The sequence below is a fragment of the Drosophila grimshawi genome, unplaced genomic scaffold (genome assembly GCF_018153295.1).
Source record: "Drosophila grimshawi isolate 15287-2541.00 unplaced genomic scaffold, ASM1815329v1 contig_44, whole genome shotgun sequence".
NCBI lineage: Eukaryota > Metazoa > Arthropoda > Insecta > Diptera > Drosophilidae > Drosophila > Drosophila grimshawi.
This window is the reverse complement of record NW_025063240.1, coordinates 20,800,761-20,825,746: the sequence shown is the minus strand read 5'-3', so window position 1 is coordinate 20,825,746 and position 24,986 is coordinate 20,800,761. Positions and strand designations below refer to the sequence as shown.

Sequence of the window (24,986 nt, the reverse complement as noted above, 5' to 3'; positions counted from 1 at the left end):
ATAAGCGCTTGTATCGAATAATAGTTTATCAAACGTGCATCACTATAAAATGGCCGCTGTTGCAGCAAGTGCATGAAGAAATCTTATACCAGAGTGCATTGGAATTTTGGAAGTTTGAGTTAACTTTTACTTGAGTTAAGGCCAATTTGAAGCCACTCGGAACATGGCCGAAGTGGATGACACTAAACTGGATGCAGATCAGAGCCAGCAAGTGGCAGCATCGGAAAAGCCAGAATCAAATAATGTAGAAGAAGCAGAAAAAAAAGCGGGCGCATCGGAATCCAAACATGAGGAAAAAAACATTTCATGCAACGATGCGGACCCAAAAGTGGACAAGCTCGATGAGTTGAGCTCATTGGAACAGGAAATAGCAAAAATGCACAACATCGGGCATACTACCGAGTCCGGTTTGGACGACGACGACGCCGACGGCGATGAGGAGAAGCAGAAGCAGGAGACATCAGCGGCGGATCAGGAGAATTCTGCGACGGCCAGTAAATCCGAAAATGGCAATGGGAGCGGCAACAACGCTTTCCAGCACATTGATGAACTGGCTAAAACAAAACGTTGCACACCCGTTATTAAAGAGGTCAAAGAGAAGCCGGAAACAACGGCCGCCTTAGAGGATGTTGATTTGATAGCGTTGCTCAAGGGCACCGATCAGGATCAGCACGAATCGAAGCCGGCATTGGGAAAGGCCAGCATTGAGCTGGCTCTGGCCGAGCTGGACAATGTGGGCGTTACCATCGAAGGCGAAGGCCAATACGAGATCATGGAAATCGACGATGGTGAAAATGCGAGCGGACCCAGTCCCATTGCTGCCGCCGCTGCCAGCAGTCCGACAACGTCCACCAACACGGGCTCCAAGCTGGGTAAACAAAAACTCTCGCCGGAGCAGGCACGTGCCGTTGCCCTCAAGCAAATGGCCGATCTAAAGGCGCAGAAGGCGCGTCGCACCACGTCTAATGTCAAACAGCAGCAATCACAGCCACTGGACATAATCAGTTCACTGAATGATGATTGGAATGAGTACGATAGCGGCAGCGATAATGCCTCCAATTCCAATACCAAATCCAACCAAAATGCGATAGCCTCTTCCCCGCCTGCCACAAAGAAGCTGCCGCCGTCGTCGTCGCTGATCAAAAAGTCCAAGAATGCGATTGAAGTGCCGCAAATGATTGGTAGCGTTAAGGTGACGCTCAAATCCACAAGCGTAAAGCCCGTAGAGAAAGCCAAAACTACTGCGGATCAATCCGTGCCCATTCTCAGCAATAGCAATGCAGAAGCAACTGGTAAGAATTGAATGCAGAAGAGCAGAGAGACAGAAGTAGGCCTTGCCCAGATTTAAGATTGAATTTGTTATTGAACCCATGAGATTTATGCTTGGCTTGCATAAATGGAACTTCCGATTAGTGAAGCTCGGCTGTTAAACCGATTCCATATATCTTTCCTCATCATTCCCTTTTTGTTTTTGCTTAGGCTTCAAGCGAACGCGCGTCATCAAGCGCAAAATCATTTGGGATCCTGATGTGCCTGAAACCCAAAAGTCCTTTGCACAATATGCGAGTTCAAAGGTCGCAGCAACGACAAACACTAATGCAATAACAACAGGAAATGCAGCAGCAACAACAACAACAACAGCAACCTGCGTTGTGCTGGCGTCAAAGAAGGTGCGACCATCAACACCCAGGGATCCGCAGTCATCCAAGGTGACGGCAGCAAAACGTGCAGCGACGCCATCAAAGCTATCAGAATCAAATATATCGGGCGGATCACCGCCCAAGCGTCGCTCACAAACACCAAATGTGGTGGCCAATGGTGGCTCCAGCACCAGTCTGGCCAAAAAGAAAAAGGTCAGCGAAATCGATCGACTGATGGGCGATGAGGGCGCCGCCAATATGATGCAGGCCGTCGAGCGGGAAAAGCGCGAACTCAGCGGTGGCGAAACAGCCAACAAGCCGCTAATGCGCAAGCGTACTTTATCCGTTACTGTGCGGGTAAGTTCACATATATCGAGAAAAGTATGGCCATTAAACTTAGCTCCCTTTACAGCCACTGAAAGCAGCCGCAGGCGTGGCAACAGCAGCAGGGACAACAACTGTTGTTGATGTGACGCCAACAGCAGCACCCAAAAAGGAGAGTCCACCCAAAGCGGGCAGCAAGCGTGCATCGACAACAAACGCTGTGGATGCTGTGTTCGCTACAAAGGCAGCCAAGCAACGTCCGTCAGATTCTTGGGATTATGTGTATAAGCAGCGCGCTAGCGAGGAATCAATGATTATGCGTCGGCGTTCGAATAGCTCCTATTCGAGCAATGCATCTGTTAACCGGCTGTCGCTGGATAACAAACCGGCTGCTGTGTCCGATGATGCCTCAGACTCTGCCGATCATCCGACATTCAAATTCTTGAAGCCCGAAACAAAAGCGAACCAAAGAAGCGATGGCGATGCACCGCAAACGCTTGCCAACGATTTGAAACAGCAGGCGACCAAGGAGCCAAAGTCTGTCAAACTGGAGCTGGTTACGCTGCACAAGCTGGACAAGGTCATGCAGCTGATCATCCACGTGCAGCTCTCCAAAACGGGTTACACCTACAAAATGCAGCTGCTGCAAAAGCTAACCGAAACGTTGAACAAACTGGCCAAGAGCAACGATTGCAATACGGTGCTCCTAAGCGTTCAGGGTCAACATTTCTGTCAGGGCATCGATTGCCAGGAGTTGCTGGCAGCCACGCTGGAGAAGCGCAAAAATAACGCCACACAACTGGCCTTAGTACTAAAGTAAGTTCCGATTTTAATATATATATCTCTAGTTACAACAAATATGTGATTAAAGCTTCTTCTCTTGCTTAGAACATATCTGCGCACTTTGGCAACATTCCCCAAGCCAATTGTGGCTGGCATTGTGGGCAACCTTAAGAATCTGGGCGTTATGCAATTGCCACTGCTCGACTATGTGGTCGCTGCCGATGACTGCTGTTTCGAGACGAACTATGCCAAGCTGGGACAACTGCCGGAGGGCTATGCTCTGTGGCAAACGCATCAAAAGGTCGCCAGTCAAGTGGTGGGTAAACTATTGAACAGTTTCGCTTCCAAAGCCATTGACAATTATTAAATTATTTATTTCCAAGATTTGTGGATGTGCTCTAGCGTCCTGGAACTCCTCCTCTTTTATATTATAATTTTATTTATATTTTAACTATTATTAATTTTGTGTGCGTTCCACTTTGCAGCAATCTCGTTTGTTTCTGCTGGGAGAGCGATTGCACACATCGGATTTGATTGCTTACCCGAGCAGCTTCATCGACATGACCTGCAAATCGCGCAGCGTCAACGATGAGGCTCTGGCGGCGGCCAATCTCATTTCCAGCACTACAGCAGAGGTGAGTATACTCAACTTTTATATATCCTTTTGTTAAATCGCTCTCTTTTTTGCAGCATTATCGGTCGCTCAAGAAGCTAAATCATAGTGCAAATTCGGCGTTACTGCAACGTTTGGAGGCCGAGTTTAAGATCATAATGGAACAGTGGTCATCGGCCAACTTTCAGGCGAGCAACAAGCGTTATGTTAACGATATTAGCCAATAAGGAGGCGACGTTGTTATTGGTCAGATTCGGAAGATCTACCAGTCAAAAGTGGTAGAATAGTTAGTTAGTTGTTCTCTTAAGCGAAAGCAAAAGCAAAAACAAAAATATAAACAAAAACAAAGTGTGCAACTTTTGTAACTGTAGCTGAAGGAATTGTAATTATAATCTTTTGTTTCGTCACAAAAATGATGTAAGGGCTTATTAATGCCAGGGCATTCCCGATCCCAATTTTGTATTTGTCCGTTGCTAAAAGTTAAGTTAAAAATACGTTATAAAATCGATTTTTAAATAGAAAGCAATATCCCAAAATGTATAGACTATCTGTGGCAGTTGCAATTCGAAGATTTAAAGTTCACATCTGGTGGCGACTATTTTCCACGAGTGCTTTATTTTACGGGGGGAGGCAGGGAGGTAGGAGTCTAGAAAAGGGTTCTATTTATAATATATATATATATATTTATATATATATAGTACAATCGTAATTGTTAATTGTAATCGTAATACATGCAACTAGCAATTTAACTACTAAGTACTCTTGTTTAAATGCTGTCATAATCCATCATCCATCAAGTGTGGCAAGTATGCCGTCTAGTTGCGCTTCTCCTGATCGTAGAAGGCGGGCAACTCGGACTGCAGACGCAGCAGTCGGACATAGCTGACTAGTTTCCAATCGCTGGCTGGATCATCGACGTTGTCCTGCACGAATGTGGACATGTAGGAGACCAACTCTTGGCTGCCATCCTGATCGAGATCGGCTATCAGCATGGAGTTCTCCTGATTGGTCAGATCCGGTTGACAGATCATCTCCTCGCTGTTCTCGTTGTTGTGATCACTGCGACAGAACTGAACAATGTTGCTCTGCGAGGTGTTCTCGATCCGCGTATCAGCGCCAATGAATAACACCAATATCACCGTCTCCGTTATCATTTGCATCTTGTAGTTCTTCATTTGGGCGCCCGGTTTGGCTGTCTGATTCTTGCCGTGATTGGGCACATGGAATGAGGCGTCACGTTTATGCAATAGATGGTCAAAGGCATCGAATTCCAAGCGTGCCGCGGGAAATTCATGATGATGCACTGCATCAGAGCGCTTCAAGCGTTGTGATTGCTGTTGCTGTTGTTGCTGCTGCTTCTTCTGCTGCTGCTGCTGCGCCTTGGAGTATGACTTGTCCTTACTTTTGTCCTTGTCCCGTATGATGTTCTTGGAGGAGGTGGAAGAGGAGCTGCTGCTGCTGCTGTTTGTGTAATTGTGGCTCTTGTCCACGCTGTTGTTGTTGTTTTTGCTGCTGCTGCCACTGCTTGCCTTCGAGTGTGGTTGCTCCTGCTTGCCTGCCTCATCGTGCCACTTCCAGAACTTGATGACAAACCCAGACATCTTTGATTTGGTGTTCTTAAAGTGCCACTGAGCCGGCACCATGCCGTACATGCCACTATTAGTGAAATTGCGCAACGTGGTCCGACGTCCGTCGTGAGTTTCACTCAACTTCAACGTCACATTGCAATCCGGGCACTTGCCACGATTCTCCACGATCAGCTCACGTCCACTCAGCAAATACACATTGCGCTGTGCATCCATATCCTTGCGCTGCCCATAGCGACGATGTTGGGCGATCTTCGAGGCGGGCAACAGTCGGCGACCCACAATCGATTTGTTCGTAATCAGAGCATAGAGCTCCGCCAGCGTCTTCGAGCGTTGCAGCTCCGTGCTGTTGCGCCAGCAGCTGTAACTGATGCTCAATGTGCCCGCTGAAGCGGCGCCAGATCCCGCTGCTGTGTCCAGCTGTAGCTTGGACAATTTCTGACAGTCATGAATGCGAAAGCCCTCTCCAATTGGTTTACCCTCCCTGCCGGAGAGCAGGCGGAGCACGTTGCGTGCCTCGAGCGCTGCTGCTGCCGCCGAGCCCGGCTGCTGTTCCTGCTGCACAAAAGTCTTGGTGCGCTGCTCCAACGTTATGCACGATATCAGCAATATATCCAGCACGCCGTCGTCATCGATATCGGGCAGTATCAAGGGAAAATCATAGACGTCCAGTTTGTGGGCCGCCCGATCCATGAAGCGCCAATGCCACTGACCACTTGCCGAATTGATGGCGCCCAGTTCGCCGTACTCATCGATGACCAGACAATCGGGCTTGCCATTGCTATCCACATCGAGCAGCGTACAATCAATGGCCACCGGCTCGTCCACAGTCGCATCATACCACGCGACGACTCCCGAGCTGCCGATCAGCGAGATGATGCCATTCCGCTTGTGCTCGTCGGGTCGGAATTCCGGATAGAAGACATCGCCACGATAAAGGAATATCAAATTATTCTCCCACGCCCGCAAGCCAGCAACAACATTGACGCCACCCCTCAGCTCACATCTGGTATAGTTATTCAGCCAGTTGTGTGTCTTGATGCGATCGACGGGCGCCGGACAGGCACCAGTGCCATCTGCATTGCCACAGGGCACAATCCAAACGAAGCCCACAACTGCAAACAGACACAGCAACAAGGAGGCAATGAAACAACAACGTCTCCTAGTTGACATGGGCAAACGCTTCGCCTCATCCGTGTGGCTGCCGAGGATGGCAACATTATCCGCACTCACATCGTAGTCACCATTAAAATTGGAGAACTCAACGCCTGCGCTGGCGCCTGCTGATCCTCCGCCGCCGCCGCCCAAATCGCTAAGCATCACGGATCGAAATGTGTTTTGCATGTTGTTGGTGTAGCTGCTGCTGCTGTTGTTGCTGTTGCCGTTGTTGCTATTTTCCAATTTGACTTTATTTGATTGCTGCTTCAGCTGAGAGCCGCCCACAATGCGTGTGGCCGTTGGCCGAGTGTGTGGCGATTTTAAAGCTAAAGTATTTGGTGGATTTCGGATGCGTTGATTTTGCTGTTGCTGCTGCTGTTGCAGTTGCAACTGTTGCTGCTGTGTGTGCTGCTGTTGCTGTTGTGTTTTTAGCTGTCGCTGTCGCTGATGCTTGCTAGCGTTGTGTATCTCAATCTCCTCATCGGACTCGGAATCGCTCATTGCCTGACTTAGCGGCGTGTAGATCCCTTGATGTGCGGGCAAAGATTCCGTGTGCAGCATTTTAGCTGTGTGCGAGTGAAAAATCAATAATAATCCGAAAGCCAATTGCATGGTGCGTCTGCTCGAGCAGTTATTTCTGCTACAACAGTCTACATACCTTTGATGGTTGGCACAAAAACTTGCTGTTCACTTGTATCATCCACATAGCTACTGGTTTTCGAGCTCGTTTTTTTGGATTTGATTAAGTTAACATTTAAGCAGCAGTCTTCCGTTGCACCGTTATTCTAAGCCAACCAAAAAGTAGATAGTGTTGTGAAATTTCCATTATCGAGCGATAGCTATCGATTGTGCACACACGATAATTAGATAGGTATCTTTAATTATTTTTGGTCTACTTTTGATATGCACATGGATGTCATATTTTTTGTTATCTTGAATCTTTGAATTCAAATATTTGCATACCTCTGCATATTTATAAATGAAGTGCAAAGAGCGTGCTATCGATAGCGATAGACGATATAAGCGAACTGTACGGTATATTTTTATACTGGCACGGTCACACTGAACGCCCATCACTAAATCGAAAAACAACAACAACTGCAGTGGTTTACGTGCGTGAAAATAAGTTAAGTTTTATAGAAAAAGCACTTTTTCGCCCCAACGAAAGACCAGAGAAAGTGTTCTGAATGCTGCAGCAAATGTGCATGAAATCAAACAACAACAACAGCAGCAGCATCTTATTAAACACCACCCATAAACGAAGTGTATTACAAAAGTGAAAACAGTGCCAAAAGCCACCAGCAAAGGCAAATACCAAAAGCAAAAGGCAAAGAAATCTGCAAAAAAAAAGAAAATCAAAAGCAAACGCAAAGAGAAAAGGAAAAAAGAGGCATTAACACACACATCTCCCCCCACATACTTATGCCTATGTACATACACAAGTGGTGCTCGCGGCGGTGCACTTGACGCCCAATTCCAATAAGTTTATTTACTTGATTTCTACGCTGTGCAGCACAATTAAAACTCGTGCGACGACTACAACAACTGCAACAGCAGTAACGAAAGCAGCAGCCACAAACCACAGCCAAACAATCAGCAGCACACACACACACGCACACATACCAACACCAACACTTGGTTTGCGCATATTGCGTATCGAGTAAATTAAAAATCTGCAACATACGCAATCTATACAGCTCCAACACGCTCGACCAACACAAACCTTCAACTCACACACACACCCATACACTCATACACACACACCCATACACACACAGAATTCCAATACACATGTCTTATATGATGGCCAAGACTTTGGAGGAGCAGAGCTTGCGGGAATGCGAACACTATATACAATCGCATGGCATCCAGCGTGTACTCAAAGACTGCATCGTCCAGTTGTGCGTCTGCCGACCGGACAATCCTGTGCAATTCCTGCGCAACTATTTCCAGAAACTGGAACGGGTAAGTTTCAACTTAAATCTCTAATTGTTATCTGATCACTTACTGTGCATATTTATTCCCCTGTCTGCTCTGATCACTTAATATGGTTCTATAAATATAAGTGCCGAATTTGGGACACAGCGTAGCATAAGCGGCCGGCTTGCTGAAGTTCTCAGAGAGAGAGATTTAAAATTTAGATTAATACTCTTTGTATTTCAGCAAAAAACGGTATAATCAATTGATATACAATCAGGAAAAAACGAAAAAATGAGGAATATTTGAGATCGTTTTGTATGTCGGCAACTTCTCGCACACATTTTAGGAGCGGTCTAAAATTAAGCTCTTGTAAAAGAGAATTCACCACAAGGCTCAACTTTTCCTTATGAGGAAAAGTTTCCTGTTTCAGTAGGCCTTGATTCGAGGAAGAGCTCCAATACCAAAACTGGGAGTTAGTCAGTTTACAGGCAGCATTACAAGTATAAACAGCTGAAGAAAAAAACATAAAATCTCAACACGAAATTAAATTGAAACGTATCGGGTTTTCGGCTACGGTTTTCTTTTCTTTTTTTTTTTGCTTCGGTTTCCAATGATGTCGATACCGTGGTTGCTAACGAAGAATCCCTATTTAAATTTCATACGCGAATGCGAACTGGCAGGCAGCCATCAATCTCAAACGGATAGGGAGCTAATATTAGATGCCGTAGACTTGTGGCATCGTCTCAAACCCAACGATAAATTACTGTTCGAGCAGGTATCTCTCACTTTCTTTGAATTGCGCTTAAGTTTCATATTTAATGATATCCTCGCGCCTGGGGAATATAACAGGAACCCTATTTAGCCGCTCGTCGTGCTTGTGATCTTAACACTGATGGCGCCCTACAATTAGCCAGCAAAAGCCAAGCATTAAGGAATATCAAAATGTGGGCAAAACGCTGTGCAGCTTTAAGGATGAATGCGTGTCGGGGCAAACCGGCTGGTTCGAGGACTACACGCAAGAGGATTAAATCATTGCCAAGTCGCCGCGTGGCCTCGAAAAGGAAAAATCTCCTCAATAGAGTGAAAAATTCACTTTTTCTTCTTCATCTGTAAATCTAATTTGTTCTTAAATATTGCATATACATCTATAACCCTACCCCCAACCCCCTCTACACACTCGGATTTCTGATTAAAAAATTAACTAGTGTGGTATTCTTTTAATTATAAACAAAGTATTCATGTAAAAATTGGACGCTTCCAAAAATTTCCATATCCTTGGAGATTAGTCGAGATTCTAGCGAAACTTGTCCTTGAACTTACCCGTTTTTCAAAAATCTGTTTCGACGACTCCAACTTAATGTTTATCTAAAATAGTGCGAGAAGAGACGGGTTTAAGTCTTTCCACTCACATAACTTTTTGAAAGCATATACATATATCAAAAAGTTGTATTTAAAAAGTTTTTGTGTAAGAAAATCGCGGTCTTTTCATCCTTTTGTTTTATTTTTAATGTAATATGTAATTTCTGTTGAGTTCCATTGTTGTCGCATCCCTGGGCGAACAAGAGTGGCTATTATCGACTAACATGTCAAATCAATAATAAGCCTCAATGGGGCTATTTTGGGGTCAGTTGTTGAACGTATTTGAAAATAAAACAAAATATGCCCACACAAGAAGCGTGCGATTCTCAAACGGTTCACTGGTTTCTCTCTCTCTCTCTCTCTCTCTCTCACTCTCTCTCACTCTCTCGCTCACACACACACTCACACTCTCTCAAACTCCCTCGAATATAGACGTATATGTGTGTGTTATAAGTATGTGTAAACAGACAGGTTGCATTTGCGGGGGGTATTATTGCAGGGGGAGGGGCTCGAGCAGTGTAAGCTTGAAAGCTTGCAATGATTCCTGGGAAAAGGCTGCTGCTGTTGCTGCTGGTATAGCTGCAAGCAAAAGTTGCAGCACCTGTGGACTCTCTCTCTCTCTCTCGCCCACACACACACACACACATAGACGCACACACACACTCTGCCAGGCTGGTGGTGCTGTCAGCTGCCTGCCTGTTGCCTGTTGAATGCCTGAGTGGACTTTCAGTTTGATAAACATCCTGACGCTGTAAAGAAGCGTACTTAAGCGGCTGCTGCCCTTTTGCATAATTATTGTGTGGCCGCGTGTTGCCGAGTGTCGCGAATAGGAGTAGTGCCTTAGTGATTGAGTGATTGCCGCCAATCGCCATCGCCATGGGCAATCAGCTGAGTGTGAATGGCATTCAGGATGCGGTTATTGATCGCTTCAAGTCCGTTGCACTCACCACCGATGAGAATGGCGCGTTGCGCATTCGTTCCTTCTCCGAGGTGGGCGTCAGCTACAATACCACGCCACATCAACAGCAACAGCAGCACCACCACCCGTTGTACCAGGGCTCCAGTGGCTCCTTTAGCGGCCGAGGTGGTCGCATTTTGCGCGAGAGCAGCATCGATGGCGGCGTTGCCGTTTTCGATGCAATGCTGCGCGATGACCACGAGCATCGCTTGAGCCTGGACGCCATGCATCGAGTGCGTCATGTGCGCACCTCCTGCACCACCATTCCCGAGGAGGATATCGTAAGTTTGACGAAGCCATCATTTCGATCAGACCTCTGTCAGCAGTGAGTTCCCCAAATCCACTCACTCCATTCCATTCCAATCTCAAGTTCATAATATTATTATGGTCAGCCTAAAAAGCTTTTGCACTCTGCGAGAGAGAGAGAGTGTAAGAGAAAGAGAGAACGAGCCTGTTAGTAGCATAATTTAAGCTTTGGTTTGTCTGCTTGCCCCTATGACAAACAAGGTAACAGTAAATAACTGCTTTGTTTTTCGAAGAGCCGAAGTTTTACTTCTCTCTATTCTTCAACAATATTTTATGACAGTTATATGATTTGGAGGGCAACTTTAAAATTGAGAAATTGCATAGGCAGCTTGCAGATTCAACTATATTCTTTAATAAAAATATTAAATTGACATACTTAAAATTGACGCAAACAAAATACGCATATCAAAGTACTCTGACACGAGGAGCATAAAATACCTGCACGCAATGAATGCAAAATAAAGCAGCGCTATGTTGTGTTATGTTTACATTGCTCTCTCGCTCAGTCTCACTCTACTACTCACCCTTGTCGAATTTGCCTTGCGCTCTATCAGCTCGTAAAGAGAGCCACCAATCACGCACGCACGCACACACAGAAAGAGAGTAGCTGCAGCTTTTTCGCAAAGTTGATGGGAATTTTGCACTTGAAACTGAGCTCAACTCACTTCTCGGCTCTGCTGCTCGGCACGCAACACGCAAAACGAAATCAAAGCTTTTTTGCCAGGCGCCTTTTTGCTGCTTGCTGCTGTTGTTGTTTTGTCTAATGCTACTGCTGTTGCTGATGACAGCGCCACAGCTTTGTTGTTGTTGTTTTCCTCTCTCTCTGTGTATGTGAGTGTCTCTGTGTGTGTTTGTGTGTGTGCGAAAAGTTTGCTTTTTTTGGCCACTTTCCTTCGGCTGTGCGTGTTGGTGAAGGTCATCATGTCGTCGTCGTTGTCGTTTGATGGCGCTGTTTACCGTTAGTCAGTTTGCCATCGTCGTCGCTGCTGCTAACTGCGTACATTGTCGTCGTCTTAGTCGTCTCAATTTCCTTGCTGCCAATAACAGTTAAAAAGTGCTACATTTACAGTTACAGTTAACATTCGCAAATTGTTCGCCACTCGCAACGGTTATCGGCGACGGCAGTCGCGTTTTCTATTTGATTGATTGCGTTTATGGCTCCTCCAAAACAATTGTCATCATTCACAATCATTAAACCGAAACCGTAACAGTTACAGTTATAGCCAAAAACAACAATAAGAACACCAAGAAATAAAAGGACAACTGAAACTGAAACAACAACAAACAATTGTCACGACAGCTGCTGTCAGCGCATTGTTTATTTTTCGCCCGGTCGTGATTAGTGTGCCCAATAAATAGTTGGCTAGCTCCTCGTCATAATCGTCGCATTATTATTGTTGTTGTTCTTGTTGCTTGAGCTTGTTGACCGCCGCCGTATTGACACTAGATTAAAGACACAAAGAACACGCAGCAGGCGAAAAAAATACAAAAACAAACACCTTGCGAATCGAAACACCAAAGTGGAAGGAAACATGGTGGGTACAGTTACAGTTACAGTTACAGTTACGAGTTTTACATCTTTTCGAATAAACAGTTAAACTAACGAAATGGGAAAAGGGTTGATTTAATTTTATTTATAGAATATCAAGAGAAACACCTTTAGTTAAAGCTTATAAGGTCGGGAAATGTATTTAGTTTAGGAATTGTAAAGCCTCCTTTTGATTTATACAGAAGTATTACAATTATAAATTAGCTAACAAATATAATTTCCATTGTAAAAGGGCTTTTTTTTTATAGAATACCAACTCAGCTGTGCTTAGACTGTTTGAGAATAATAAGCTGTTATTTACCTAGAGAAATACCTTTATTTAAAGCTTATAAGAATCTCAAACCCAAGCTGAATTCAGCTTAGTAATTGTAAAGTGTGCTTTTGATTTATAGAGTAATTCTAAATTTAAAAATTAGGTAATAAATATGAATAATAGGTTTAAGAAATGTGAAATTTCGTTTGCTGAACGCTTGGAACAGCTGGGTGAATAATAATAATAATTGTTGCCTTAATTTTTACATAAATTCAATAAATGTTTGAGGACTTTTATGTTTATGTATCTTTTCAGGTAATTCTTTTTTGGAATTACTTATTAGCTGGCATTTTAAAATTGATTTATTTGTTATTTCAATTTGTAACTGTATTAGCAGTGTGTATCCTGAAACTTTGTTCTCTACCTCATGTTTTGGTCCTTGCTCTTTCATCTCATCCACTTATCGCTCTGCATGCATAAATAAGTAAGCGATTTTCATATATTAGAGATTTGGAGTACACAGGTTAAGTTTTTGTTTGTTCGAGAACTGAAATCAATGTAAAAGTTTTATGTAAATAGCACACAAACACACACACACACTCAGACAGATACACATGGAGCTGAAGGTTATTTGGGCAATTTGGGGGAGTAGAGGTTAAAGCAGCGGATGCGGCGACCCTTTGTTCGGCCATCCATTAAGCGGGCTGTAAGCACCGTTAACGCTAACAGCCAGCGAGAGTGGCACATCAATGTGCCACAGATGAACGACAACAAAACGGAACAGAATCAAACCAAAGATAACAGGAAGGAAGTTCATGAATTATTTAAGCAATAAATGAAACGGCACGAATGAGCCTAAAAACTTTTGCATACAGCGACGCAACAGCTGAACTGAGCTGAGCTGAGCTGAGTTTACCTTCCCAGGACAACAATATATGATAATACATATAATATGCGCATCAGTCAAAAGGAACAATAGCAAAAGTTCCCAAGCACAATGCGGCGTATACGTAATTTGCGCAATCCAAATATGCGGTTAGCTAAGCTAAAACTAAGCCTGCTGTGCTACTAATTCGATTAATGACTTTATCAACTAGTGACAATGCGATATAATGGCTAGAATTGTCCACAATCTACAGAGTAAAATGATACAAGCGATTGAAGGAATTATGGAAGGGTGCTCAAAAAAAATATTGGGAATTTGAATTTTTTTTAGTCGGCATCTGTGTGTGCATATGATGACAACCTTAATCACATTTCTCGTGGTTTGTTTTGTGACGTCAGATTCAAATCGAAAGAGCTGTCAACTGCTGCTGACAGCTGTAGCGATTATGCAGGACACTAACTGACCTGTTTGTCGTCAGGCTTTAGCCAACAAGCAACAGACAGCAATCGGAGCATCGATTTGGAGACGCCTCCAATGTGTGTGTGTGTGTGAAACGCTTTTGGTTGGAATCATTTTCAACAGCAACAACAAAAGCTTTTGTTTAGCTGACACCACGTACTGTGAAAGAAAGGCTGGACTGGGTTGGGCTGGGAGGGAGTTGGCAAAGTGGGCAACGTATCACTGCCTGACACGATAAGGGAGCAGGGGGGCGGGGGAGGGGTGGTGACAGAGGGCGATCAGGCAGGCAGCTGGCAACAAAAAGTTCACTGAATTGGAAACTTCGCTTAACAACGCAAGGCAGGCAGCCAGGCAGACAAGCGGGAGGGGCTTCAAGTTCCAAGGAACGGAAACTGCAGCATGCGGGCTAAAAATGTATACAGTCAGCGAAACAAATGTCAAATAAAAATGTCAGGGCAAAAACAATAAAGCTTAGTAAGCAAAACAAAACTATAAAATTTCAAAAATCAAAAATAATAATATTTCAATTCGCTTAAATTTCCCATTGCGAATTTCGCTCAGTGTTGCCAACTTTAAAGAGTCAGCAGTAGCAGCCGCAGCCAGCAGGTGGTGTGTGTGCGAGAGAGAGAGAGAGAGAGAGAACAGAACTTTGCCGTCGCAGCCAGTGTGTAAAATTTTAATTAATTCGATTATAAAAAGCATCACACAACACACACCTCCTGCTCCCCTCGCTCCCGCTCCCGCTCCTTCTCGCCCCATATAACGCTAGCTCAGCATTAAAACACAGTGCCTAAAAAAATGTTGACTGGCAAAGTGAGCGACGCCTCCGCAGTGACCCACATTAAACGAATTTGTGGCACAGGCAGAAGCGATTATTATTAAATTATATCCTTTGAAAAAGTGTTTAGTAAACACAAATTGCAGAGCGGAAAGTTTTATGGAATGCTGCTGGAGACGTTTCGCACAAAATATATAATGTCGGAATGTAGATTGAATCATTTGCTTGGTTTGCTAGGCCATTTAATAAGGCGCATTTATTTCGTATGTTCTTTTCAGAATTTCAAACTGACAACATTTATTTTGACGTTTTCTTAATGCATTAGATTAGCCTTAAATCTTCAAATGTTATTTTTTGAATATATATATTGGTCTTATTAAATTAATGAAATTGATCTAAGGAAACTATAAAATAAAAAGTAAAATGGTTTTCATATGGTAAATAAGCTTCAATGTTTTGTTATAGAAAAATATTTATTTATTATTCCATAAAATATAACGTAAAAAATATCTTGAATCTTTTTAACCTAATTTTAGAGCCAATTCAGCTCAATGGACTATGGAATTTAATTGGAAATATAGCGTAGCTTAGGTACCTGTTATGAGAATCACTGAGAAGGGCGTTTGTCACATATGGCACGATTCCTAAACCCTATCTCTATCTGCTTTCCTCTCGCTATGTTACTATCTCTGTGACTCTTTCTCTTACTATCTCTCTCACTCTCTTACTATCTCTTTTCCTCTTTCTTTGTATTTGATTCTTTTATCTATGCCTATCTCTCTTCCCCCTCTTGCTTACTATCTCTGTCTCCGTATTTTTTTTTTGATCCTGCTTATCATTTTCCCCCCCTCTCTCTCTATCTATCTAATTTTCTTCTCTTTTTCGTATCCCTCTATCTCTCTCTCTCTCTCTCTCTCTCTCTCTGTCTCCGTCTTTTTGTTTAATAATTATTTATCTGACTATCTCTCTCTCTCTCTCTCTCTATCTCTCTTTCTCTTTCTCTCCACTTTTCTTTTTGACATTTTCTACCTATTTGTCTGCCTCTCTCTCTCCCACATATTGCTCTGACGCACGTTTATTCATGACCTGGCCACACACTTGGGCCTTACCTCAGCTGAGCCTAGAGACGCTGTGGTGGGCAAGGTCTTGGTTTTTTCCCCACATATTGTGACTTTAACGGTAATCAGCGGCCCGCCCACTGCGTACACTTAGCACACGTTCATTTTGCACTCTCATTCTTGTCGCACGTCCCACGGGGCCCCCACCCCCACCTCCACCCCTCCCTCTCGCTCACACACACGCATACATTAGTAATTATCGCATGTTGTCGCAGTCTCTATTCTCGCATATCTTTTACATAGCGCTACATACGTCACGTGGCTTGCATGAAGGAAAAAAATAAGAAAAAAAACAACCAAAACAACAACATGTAAATCAAAAGTGTAATTATAATTAAAACGGATATGCGTGTGTACATCTATGTACATAAATATTAGGCAAACAACATTTTAATGGTTAAACGAAATTATAAATTCCACACACACACACACTAACACATGAACAACTTTTCGATTGTGTTTGCAATTATTGTTATTATTGCTTTTTTCCACATCTTTTTCTATTTTTTTCTTCTCGAATATTTGTTTGCTTGTGCGTGTGTGAGTGCGTATGTGTGTGTGTGTGTGGGTTGAGCTTAAGGTAAACACTCATAAGTTCGCCCACAAATTCTTTGCTCTTTACCTTGGCTCAATCCGCTGCCTCTCCTCCTCCTCCCTCTACCTGCTTATTTCTCTCTCTCTCTCTCTCTCTCTCTCTCTCTCTCTCATGGTTTTTAGCTTTGCGTCGAATTGATTTGTTTTACCTTTTCCCCATTTGCATTGCGGCACAAACAGCAAATAGACTGACAAGTGACCATTGTTTCTGCCCCCCCTCGCTACCCACGCTGCCCTTCCTCTACATAGCCGTGGCTCTCTCAAGTCTTATGGGCCAAACAATTTCTTGGCTACAGTCTTGTGGCCATCGTTTCGTTTTATTAATGTTTCGCTCATTTTAGTTGTTGTTGTTGAGCATCATATGTATTTTTGTATGTTGTTTTTAGATTTTTACTGGGCAAATAATGTAGCTACACCGCACGAAATTTAATGTTTTTAATTGTCGAAACAAAAATGAATTGTTTGACTTTCGAAAATTGTTTTCTTTCTTTTGTGCACTTCAAATGCCTTGAATTGATGATGATGATGATTGAGAATTGCAATTGATTTGTTTTTGCTCAATTTTGAGCAGTGCATAAGCTAAGCAGTTCTTCTTCCACTTTTTCTACTACTACTGTCCATTTCTTAGCTACTATCGCCAAACCACAGACAGTTGTAATTCTCATTCCGGTTCACTCGCACACACACATAACCCACACAGTACTTAACGGTAATACGTACACACATAGAGCATTGTTTTGGATAGGGGAGGGGGCTAGCAGTAAGGGCGCCTGGAAGCCGATGCTGGCTGCGTTGACGTCGACGTCGACGTTGACGTTCTCTGTTTGCCGTCTCGAAGCTGAAAGCGAATTCGAATTCAGTTTTTAGTTTTCAGTTTTCAGTTTGTGTCGCGCCTCCGTTTTGTAAATAACACGCGACGACGAAAGTTGAAAACGAGCAACGACAAAAAAAAACAGCGGGTAGACTATTCACACACACACCTACACACATATATATATATATCCATATCCATTGCTTGACTATTCCTGCAATTGGATTAATTAAACAATTAAAAGAAATCGGCAACAACAATCAAACAGCAAGCAACAAATGTGAAAATAATTGAGTTGTCAAAGGAAGAAATTATGTAGTCAAATTAACCAATCTGCAAATTGAGTGACGCACGCGATCTACAAATATAGAAACATATGTACATATACATATATTGATATATATATATATATCCAAATATATACATTTTATACATATATTTAGTTATTTTTATATAATTCTCTTTCATATTTGCACCAATTAATTGCGTTTGGCTGCGGCTACAAAATCTTTTAATAACCAGAGCCCATATTATATATATATATATATATATATATATATATGATTCATATATTCATTATCTATAACTACATTCTTTAATAATGTTATTTAATATATATTTTTGTTCTCCCATTTTTTTTGGCACATATTTTGTTGTAAAATTTTTGTTCGATTTGTGTGAAATTTTCGCGATAAATACCAAAAAAAAAAAAATGAAGAAAAAAGATGGTTTCAATATTTATTTTTATAAAACTTTGACATTGGATTTGTCATTGCTTTATGTTGTTGTTGTTATTGTTGTTGTTGTCTTGCTTGTTGTTGCGTATACGTAATATGTATTTATTTGTACATTTTTTGTAGTTTGTTGTGCACGTCTTGAAACGAAAACAAAAAAAAAACAAACATAATACGGTCTACGTGAAAATCTACATCCATTAGTGGAAACTGTGTCTGAGAATATATACAGAAAAATTGAAAATAATTAAAAGTGGAATGTCATTTGTTGTCTGTTTGTTGTTGTTTATTTTCTAGTCGGTGACCATTTACAGCGTTTGTTGCAATTGCACACACACCAGCACACACACCAGCACACACACACACATCTTTAGCAGCTGAAAGCAAAAGCTAAAATATGTCAAAGGTTTGCAAATCGCGTTTGTTGTTGTTGTTTATTTGTTTTTGTTGTTATTGTAAATATGCACATATTTATTTTATTCTCAGCTGCTCTTTTATTAAATAAGCACTCATGCAATGAACTCATTGACTCACACACACACACACACTCATACACTCATACACTCATTCGCGATTCATTCATTTTTTACTGCCTTGCAGCAATTTGATTTCCCATTTTTCTTTAAGAATGCTCCCAAATGAAATGAAAAGCTTAATAGTCATGCATTTATTGTTGTTGTTGTTTCTGTTGCTCTTATCACCTCATAAAACATTGCACTTTTATGGCACATTGGCATTGGGCGAAAAAAACACGAGCAGAACGTGTTGGAATTTTGTTAATCACAATTTGTGGCAATTAATTCCTGGCAGAGCAAAAAACATCTTAAAGTTGTTGCCATTTTCTCAGTTAATACACCTGACCTGACCTAGAGACTATCTGTTCTCTAGAAAATGTATAGAAATACATATATAATATTCAAAATCATAACCAGTCTGCCAAATAGAAATGTATTTTAGGGGCAGAGCTTGTTATTATTGTTTTGCTTCATGTACTGCGATCTGTTAGATCCCTTCGGATACCACAGTTCAATCCTTCAATCCCAATTTCTCTTAATCTTTGTCGGATTGAGGGTTTCTATGTGCTCCAAGCTTAAAACAAGTTTCCCTAGGGCACCATTACTTTGCCCGACACAATCTGTTCTGTCCCATCTAGAAGATATTTGGCTTCTTTGAGATTTAATCATGCCTCAGTTGTTGCCGCATTGTCTTTCTATGCCACAAAACGATTCAATTGGTCATGTGTACGCCATATTACCAGGAACCGGAAGCCATCTTGGGGCAAGTCTATTGTGTTTCAGTAAAGTCTATAAGTGGCTCAACAACCGCCTGATCATAACTCAACTTTTTGACTAAAGGTTTCCCCAAAAGTTGAGAACTTGCGACTTATCGACACTTTTGAAAGTTACAGCAGGACGTATACTTAATTTTTGCTCAGTGTATACGCAACTATCTGCAAATTGAAAGCGATTTGATGGAGTTGCAATCAAATAGTAAAAGTCATCTTGCCTTGTCATTTAATCAGCTGACAAGTGTCGTGAGGGCTTGTTAATGTTTGTATGTATTGATAAGCGTACTTCAAGATTGGACACACACACACACACATACACCCGCACACACAGAACGGTTTGCAATTTAGTTTTGCGTCAGTAACTCAATTTTGTCAAAGCGACATCGATTTCCGTTGAATATGTCGCGCCAATTCGCAGAGATATATAAATGAAAACTTGCAGAGAGACAGCGAGAGAGAGAGAGAGAAAGAGAGGGAGTAAGAGAGAGTCAGAGAGAGAGAGAGAGAGAGAGAGAGAGCGAGTGGAGCTGCATGGCCACGGCCAGGGACTAGTTGTTGGCTGTTTGGCGCCGACTCCGCGTCTGCATAAAGGTCACGGCCAACACGCGCCGGCAACGAAAGATGACGTGGACGAGGTCGAGGACGAGGACGAGGACGAGAACGAGGACGACAACGATGGCCCTGGTCATAAAATTGCACTTTTTGTTTGCCCGGGGGAGAGCGAAAGTGTGGAAGGGAGAAAGGGGGAGTGGGACGTGGTAGTTAGTCAACAGGCGACTTTGACTTGTCAGCTTTTTGCGGCTTGGTTTTGTTTACTGCAGCCTTTAAAGTGCTTCACTTTGTGGCACTTTGTATGCGTTGCAGCTGCGCCTCGCGTTGATTGATCGTGGGCGTGGTGCAAACGCCTTAACTTAACAATTGGCAGCTCATCATTAAAAATTGGCAAGTGGCCCGAAAAAAAACGCATTCTTATCAGCAAACATGCCATGATCATCTGCTTCAAATTGCTCAAGTTAATTTTTTAATTTGTTTACACCTCAAATCGATAGAAATCGCTGCGTGTTTATTTGTCTGTTTGTTTGTTTGTTTGTTTTATGTTTTATGTGATTCATCAAACGCGCTTTTATTGTTTGCCCATTAAATGTTTATGCATTTGGCGCATTTTTCTTTTTCATTAACTGCGTGCGTAGGAAGCCATTAAATTGTTTCTGATAAGCTTGATTCTTGTAATCAAACTCTCAAAGAGGCTACAAATAGTTGCTAATATCTTATCTGGCCTCAAGGCAGCTTTTGGGCCAAGTTATGGCGCTAATTTGAGGTATACTGATGTAAACAGTACTTCAAGTTTGCGCATAAACAACGGTTATACATTTGTTGTGTTTGCATTATTATTAATTTGTGTAAGCAGTGCATAAAGTGTTATATGTCATACGAAAATGTCGTTTGTAAGTGCGATCAACTCTTAAAAACAACCAAATAATTGACTACTCAACTGGCAATTAGTTAGATACAACAAACTACGAAAATTCAATATTTATATTTGTAGTTAACATGTATCTCTTAATTACAACTGTTCGACGACTCTTTGTTATTATAATTGTGCTCCCTTCTGAGCCCAGCTCCTCCTGCACAAATGCTAGGTTCCTTGCTGGGTTGTCTTTGAAGCTCATAACATGCATACCTAAAATGCTGCATCCTTTCCTGGTTAAGGCAAAACACTCTGCTAGGATGTGCATTGAGGATTCCTCCTCGCTTTCCTATAAATATAAATACCTAGTTTGGTTAGGTGACTCCTTTGTTTACAATGTTCTGTTAGTAGACAGGTGATTATCCTAAGCCTGTGCTTACCCATGGTTATTACTTGCTTAAATCGTTTACGATTATAGCCACCCAAAAGACATCTGGCTTGTCGGAGTTCTGGTGTATCTGCCCAGCAGCTGCGTTGTCTCCTCTTCCGAAAAACACCAACTATTTTATACATATGGCCTCCTGAATGGTGTTCAATTAGTTCATTTTCACTCAAGTAGCCCAAAACTGCTGTCATACAATCAATTCAATTTAGCACAATTCCCAAATGACAGTTGTCGAAAAAGCAAGAGTCACATTTCGTTTGACATTTAAATGTGCAGCTTAATTGTGCCCCTGCTGCTTGCAATCCAGTTGGTTGGGTCTGGGTCTCCATTGACGTCACAGCCGCCCTCTTATTAAGAGAACTTATTTTGGTTTTTTTTTCTCCTTTTAGCAGTATTGCAGCATTGCAATTGCTATCTGTGCGATTTGTGTGGGCGCTTCGAGCTTGCAACATGCGAACTTTGAGCTACCAAAAATAGACAAATGCCCAGCTGAAGCCCTGGAGCAGCTTTTGTCCCTTTGATTGCCCCAAACCCAGCCAAATTCACTCCTTGAACTGACTTTTGACATATACACAAACAGTTAGCGTCTGCAAAATGACGCACATTGAAATTTGCTACGCCGTTGCAGGAGTTGTTGCAACACAAAAGGTGGGCGTCTCAAGCAGGGAACGCCTTTTGAGCGTGATTTGATTTGAGTGGAAGCATAAGTAAATAAATAAATATAAAGGTTGATTATTAGATGAATGTTCGCTTACTTATTACGGCTTATTGTGCATCAGCTTAAGAACAACAAATCGTGTTATACAAACTGTTATACTCATGCAATATCTTTATCTTGATGTTCTGCCTTGCAGGAACAAGTCAAACTGGATGCCAGCAAACAGGTAATCAGTCCCGACGATTGCGAGGATCTCAGTCCAATGCCACAAACAGCCGCACCACCCGTACGCCGGCGCGGTGGCATCTCCGCCGAACCGGTCACCGAGGAGGATGCCGCCAACTATGTTAAGAAAGTTGTACCCAAGGACTACAAGACAATGAACGCTCTGTCGAAGGCCATTGCCAAAAATGTGCTCTTCGCCCATTTGGATGAGAGCGAACGCTCCGATATATTCGATGCCATGTTTCCCGTTAATCACACGGCCGGCGAGAATATCATACAGCAGGGCGACGAAGGCGACAATTTCTATGTCATCGATGTGGGCGAAGTAGATGTGAGTTGTTGTCCAAAAACAATTGTATAACTCTTTATTTGAATTTGTGTATTGTTAAACCATTCGCAGGTCTTTGTCAACTCTGAGCTGGTGACCACGATCAGCGAAGGCGGCAGCTTTGGTGAGCTGGCGCTGATCTATGGCACACCACGTGCGGCCACCGTGCGCGCCAAGAGCGATGTTAAGCTGTGGGGCATCGATCGTGACTCGTACAGACGCATCCTGATGGGCTCAACCATACGCAAGCGTAAAATGTACGAGGAGTTCCTCTCGCGTGTCTCCATACTGGAGAGCTTGGATAAATGGGAGCGATTGACTGTCGCCGATTCGCTGGAGACGTGCGCCTTCGAGGATGGCGAAACGATTGTGAAACAGGGCGCTGCCGGCGATGATTTCTACATCATTCTCGAAGGATGTGCCGTTGTCCTGCAACAGCGCTCCGAGGTAGACTTAATAATAACAATAATAATAATTGGCTAATTGGTCACTAATTGTTTTCCTTGGATTTAATCTACACCAGCAGGGTGAGGAGCCAGCTGAAGTGGGCCGTTTGGGCTCCAGCGATTACTTTGGCGAGATTGCTCTGCTCCTGGATCGGCCACGTGCCGCAACTGTTGTCGCTCGCGGCCCCCTCAAGTGCGTCAAACTGGACAGAGCGAGGTATATAGTATATATATTTGTATAATTTATACCTTAACCGATTAATAACCATTTTATATTTAGGTTTGAGCGCGTTTTGGGCCCCTGTGCGGATATTCTGAAGCGCAACATTACGCAGTATAACAGTTTCGTTTCATTGTCTGTATAAGCAAGCAACAAGCAACAAACAACAACAGGCACACACAACAACATCATCAACAACATCAACAACAACAACGCAGCTCGCATGCCAACATTAACAAAAAACAACCGCTCAACAGCATAAAAAGCATAAAAAGCAAAACAAAAATTAAATTAAATGTGTAAAAAACAAAACAAAAAAAGAATCCATATAAAGCAGCCCCATTTTAGAGAGAGGGAGAGAGGGAGAGAGAGAGAGAGTTCTCCATTGGAATTGAAATATTGAGTTGAGCTCAATGTGCAAGTGTGAAAAATGGATTGGCTTCGCTTGTTTTGGGTTGGGGGGTGCGCTGGGGGTTGGGTTGCGTGGGTGGTTATGAAGTGGGGGGTGTGAAGAGGGGGCGCCAAATACCAATATGTTAATTACGTATATGAATTCTGTATGTTGTGCTGAAAAGTTATACATATGTATTTGTGTAATGTGTGTGTTAATTTCGTGTAAAAGTTGCGGCATGTTCCCAACTCCAAAAAAAGAAAAAAAACTAAAATCAAAAAAATACAGAAAACAAAACCCAAAAAACAAAACGCAACTTGTCGCACTGAGCTTTCTTAAAAAGAAAAACTTTTGAAAAACTCAAATAAGATCAAAATCAAAGGAAAAAAAGCAAATGTAAATTTGAAAAATTTGAAAAACAAAACAAGCGCATTTCTTATAACACTTTTCTACGAGTACTGGTTGAAATATACACACATATATATCTATGTATATATACATATATATATATACTGAATATCTTTATAACGGAACATGCTGCCAGCAAAAACAAAAACCAAAAAAAAGGAAACATTTCGTTTAATAATCACATTGAAGATCTGAATGTTTTTTACAGCCTAAAAAAAACACAAAAACAAACAACTTATGAGTAAAAATTAAATAAATATTAAAGTTTAGCTATAAAAACACACACGTACACATACACACGCATGCTGAGTTGAAAAAAAAGGAAAAAGAAAAAATAATTTAACTAGGTTTTGTCTAATTTGTTTGTGTTGAACAAAAGAGCGGGCAACAACAAATACATAAATATTGTTTAATATTATTAGTAAATTATTATTTAATTTCAAATTTCGCACATGAAGTCAACAAAAAGAAAAACAAACAAATTTATATATATATATATATATATACAAACTTTTTATTAATGAAAATTTGAAAGTCATTATGATTTCAAACTGTTATACTCTGTTATACATACGTCGCGTAACCAACATGGCATTTTTCTAACAACTGCCACCAAACAACAACAACAAGAAATACACACACACAAAAGAAATGAAAATAACAAGAAATTGTAAATTAATTAAAACAAAACAAAACAAAACATAAATTAATTTAACTAATGCTTGACAAAAGTGGGCGGTTTTTGTATGTATGCGTGTGTGTGTGTGTGTGTGTGACAGTGACTACAAAATTTGCATAAGCACAAACTAACACACACACACACACACACTCGCACGCCTTTAGCTCAAGTTGAGCCCAAAGGGATTAATTTTTGTGTTTCTATTTGCGTTTTGTTTGTCCCTTTTTTTTCTTAGGCGGTTTGCGCAGTGTGCAAGCCACGCCCCCTTGCGCCTCACAAGCGTGAGTGTGAGTGTACCCGCCGGCGGGTTAAAGACTACATAGAGAGCAAGAGAAAGAGAGTGAGAGGGTGGGAGAGGGAGAGAGCGATTAGTGAGCGCCCACGTCAAAGTTCAGTGTGTGCGACAAAAGCTAAATGCTATGAGAAAATATGCAAACATAAATAAAGAACATGAAATAATGTGTACGCTAAGCCAAGACACCTGTGACGTAAACAAGCAGCAGCAAAAGCGAGCGAGCGAGCGAGCGAGGAGAAGCGCATATAATTTAAACTACAAATATTGTCAATGTAAAATCGTATGTACTATATACAAAAAGTAAAAACAAAAAGCTAACAAAAAAAAAAAAAAAAAACAAAAATGAGAAAACAATATTAAAATAAA

At 42.0% G+C, this 24,986-nt stretch overlaps 5 protein-coding genes and 1 long non-coding RNA gene across 11 annotated transcripts; 4 read left to right on the top strand and 2 right to left on the bottom strand.

Annotated features, from left to right (window-relative positions):
* The first annotated feature begins 49 nt into the window (after positions 1-49).
* LOC6558739 lies at positions 50-4,116 on the top strand. Its single transcript, XM_001983425.2, has 6 exons — positions 50-1,292; positions 1,480-1,997; positions 2,053-2,780; positions 2,853-3,063; positions 3,233-3,382; positions 3,438-4,116. The coding sequence occupies exons 1-6, from the start codon at positions 164-166 to the stop codon at positions 3,585-3,587; spliced, it is 2,886 nt and encodes a 961-aa protein (XP_001983461.1). The 5' UTR covers positions 50-163; the 3' UTR covers positions 3,588-4,116.
* Positions 3,932-6,866, bottom strand: LOC6558832. The gene is made up of 2 exons (XM_001983426.2): positions 6,763-6,866; positions 3,932-6,670 (listed from the first exon to the last, which is right to left on the bottom strand). The coding sequence occupies exon 2, from the start codon at positions 6,663-6,665 to the stop codon at positions 4,176-4,178; it is 2,490 nt and encodes an 829-aa protein (XP_001983462.1). The 5' UTR covers positions 6,666-6,670; positions 6,763-6,866; the 3' UTR covers positions 3,932-4,175.
* A 317-nt stretch (positions 6,867-7,183) lies between these two features.
* LOC6558799 (cAMP-dependent protein kinase type I regulatory subunit) lies at positions 7,184-23,795 on the top strand. 5 transcript variants are annotated; one of them, XM_032734842.2, is made up of 6 exons: positions 17,209-17,243; positions 18,127-18,235; positions 21,825-22,184; positions 22,254-22,628; positions 22,705-22,844; positions 22,908-23,795. In XM_032734842.2, exons 2-6 carry the CDS (start codon positions 18,227-18,229, stop codon positions 22,990-22,992), a joined length of 969 nt encoding a protein of 322 aa, XP_032590733.1. In that variant the 5' UTR covers positions 17,209-17,243; positions 18,127-18,226; the 3' UTR covers positions 22,993-23,795. The 5 variants fall into 5 exon arrangements, with proteins under 5 accessions (XP_001983463.1, XP_032590729.1, XP_032590741.1 ...); XM_001983427.2 differs by lacking the exons at positions 17,209-17,243; positions 18,127-18,235 and adding an exon at positions 7,184-8,069 and having other exon boundaries at positions 22,708-22,844; XM_032734838.1 differs by lacking the exons at positions 17,209-17,243; positions 18,127-18,235 and adding an exon at positions 7,185-8,069.
* On the top strand, positions 8,508-9,245 carry LOC116805056. The gene is made up of 2 exons (XM_032734856.1): positions 8,508-8,799; positions 8,874-9,245. Exons 1-2 carry the CDS (start codon positions 8,635-8,637, stop codon positions 9,135-9,137), a joined length of 429 nt encoding a protein of 142 aa, XP_032590747.1. The 5' UTR covers positions 8,508-8,634; the 3' UTR covers positions 9,138-9,245.
* LOC116805059 lies at positions 10,093-10,696 on the top strand. The gene has a single exon (XM_032734859.1). It carries the CDS (start codon positions 10,260-10,262, stop codon positions 10,668-10,670), a length of 411 nt encoding a protein of 136 aa, XP_032590750.1. The 5' UTR covers positions 10,093-10,259; the 3' UTR covers positions 10,671-10,696.
* On the bottom strand, positions 20,638-21,214 carry LOC116805061. Of its 2 annotated transcripts, none has more exons than XR_004364998.1 (2): positions 20,966-21,214; positions 20,638-20,890 (listed from the first exon to the last, which is right to left on the bottom strand). It is a non-coding gene; the product is annotated as an uncharacterized LOC116805061 (long non-coding RNA). The 2 variants fall into 2 exon arrangements; XR_004364997.1 differs by having other exon boundaries at positions 20,638-20,874.
* Positions 23,796-24,986: the final 1,191 nt, after the last annotated feature.

Excerpts from the sequence above, each read along its gene's own strand:
- LOC6558739 (XM_001983425.2), top strand. The coding sequence starts at position 164 with ATGGCCGAAGTGGATGACACTAAACTGGATGCAGATCAGAGCCAGCAA. Across the intron at positions 1,293-1,479 it reads TAGCAATGCAGAAGCAACTG|GCTTCAAGCGAACGCGCGTC; the intron begins GTAAGAATTGAA and ends GTTTTTGCTTAG. Across the intron at positions 1,998-2,052 it reads CTTTATCCGTTACTGTGCGG|CCACTGAAAGCAGCCGCAGG; the intron begins GTAAGTTCACAT and ends CTCCCTTTACAG.
- LOC6558832 (XM_001983426.2), bottom strand. The coding sequence starts at position 6,665 with ATGCTGCACACGGAATCTTTGCCCGCACATCAAGGGATCTACACGCCG.
- LOC6558799 (XM_032734838.1), top strand. The coding sequence starts at position 7,896 with ATGTCTTATATGATGGCCAAGACTTTGGAGGAGCAGAGCTTGCGGGAA. Across the intron at positions 8,070-21,824 it reads ATTTCCAGAAACTGGAACGG|GAACAAGTCAAACTGGATGC; the intron begins GTAAGTTTCAAC and ends TCTGCCTTGCAG. Across the intron at positions 22,845-22,907 it reads GTCAAACTGGACAGAGCGAG|GTTTGAGCGCGTTTTGGGCC; the intron begins GTATATAGTATA and ends TTTTATATTTAG.
- LOC116805056 (XM_032734856.1), top strand. The coding sequence starts at position 8,635 with ATGATGTCGATACCGTGGTTGCTAACGAAGAATCCCTATTTAAATTTC. Across the intron at positions 8,800-8,873 it reads ATAAATTACTGTTCGAGCAG|GAACCCTATTTAGCCGCTCG; the intron begins GTATCTCTCACT and ends GGAATATAACAG.
- LOC116805059 (XM_032734859.1), top strand. The coding sequence starts at position 10,260 with ATGGGCAATCAGCTGAGTGTGAATGGCATTCAGGATGCGGTTATTGAT.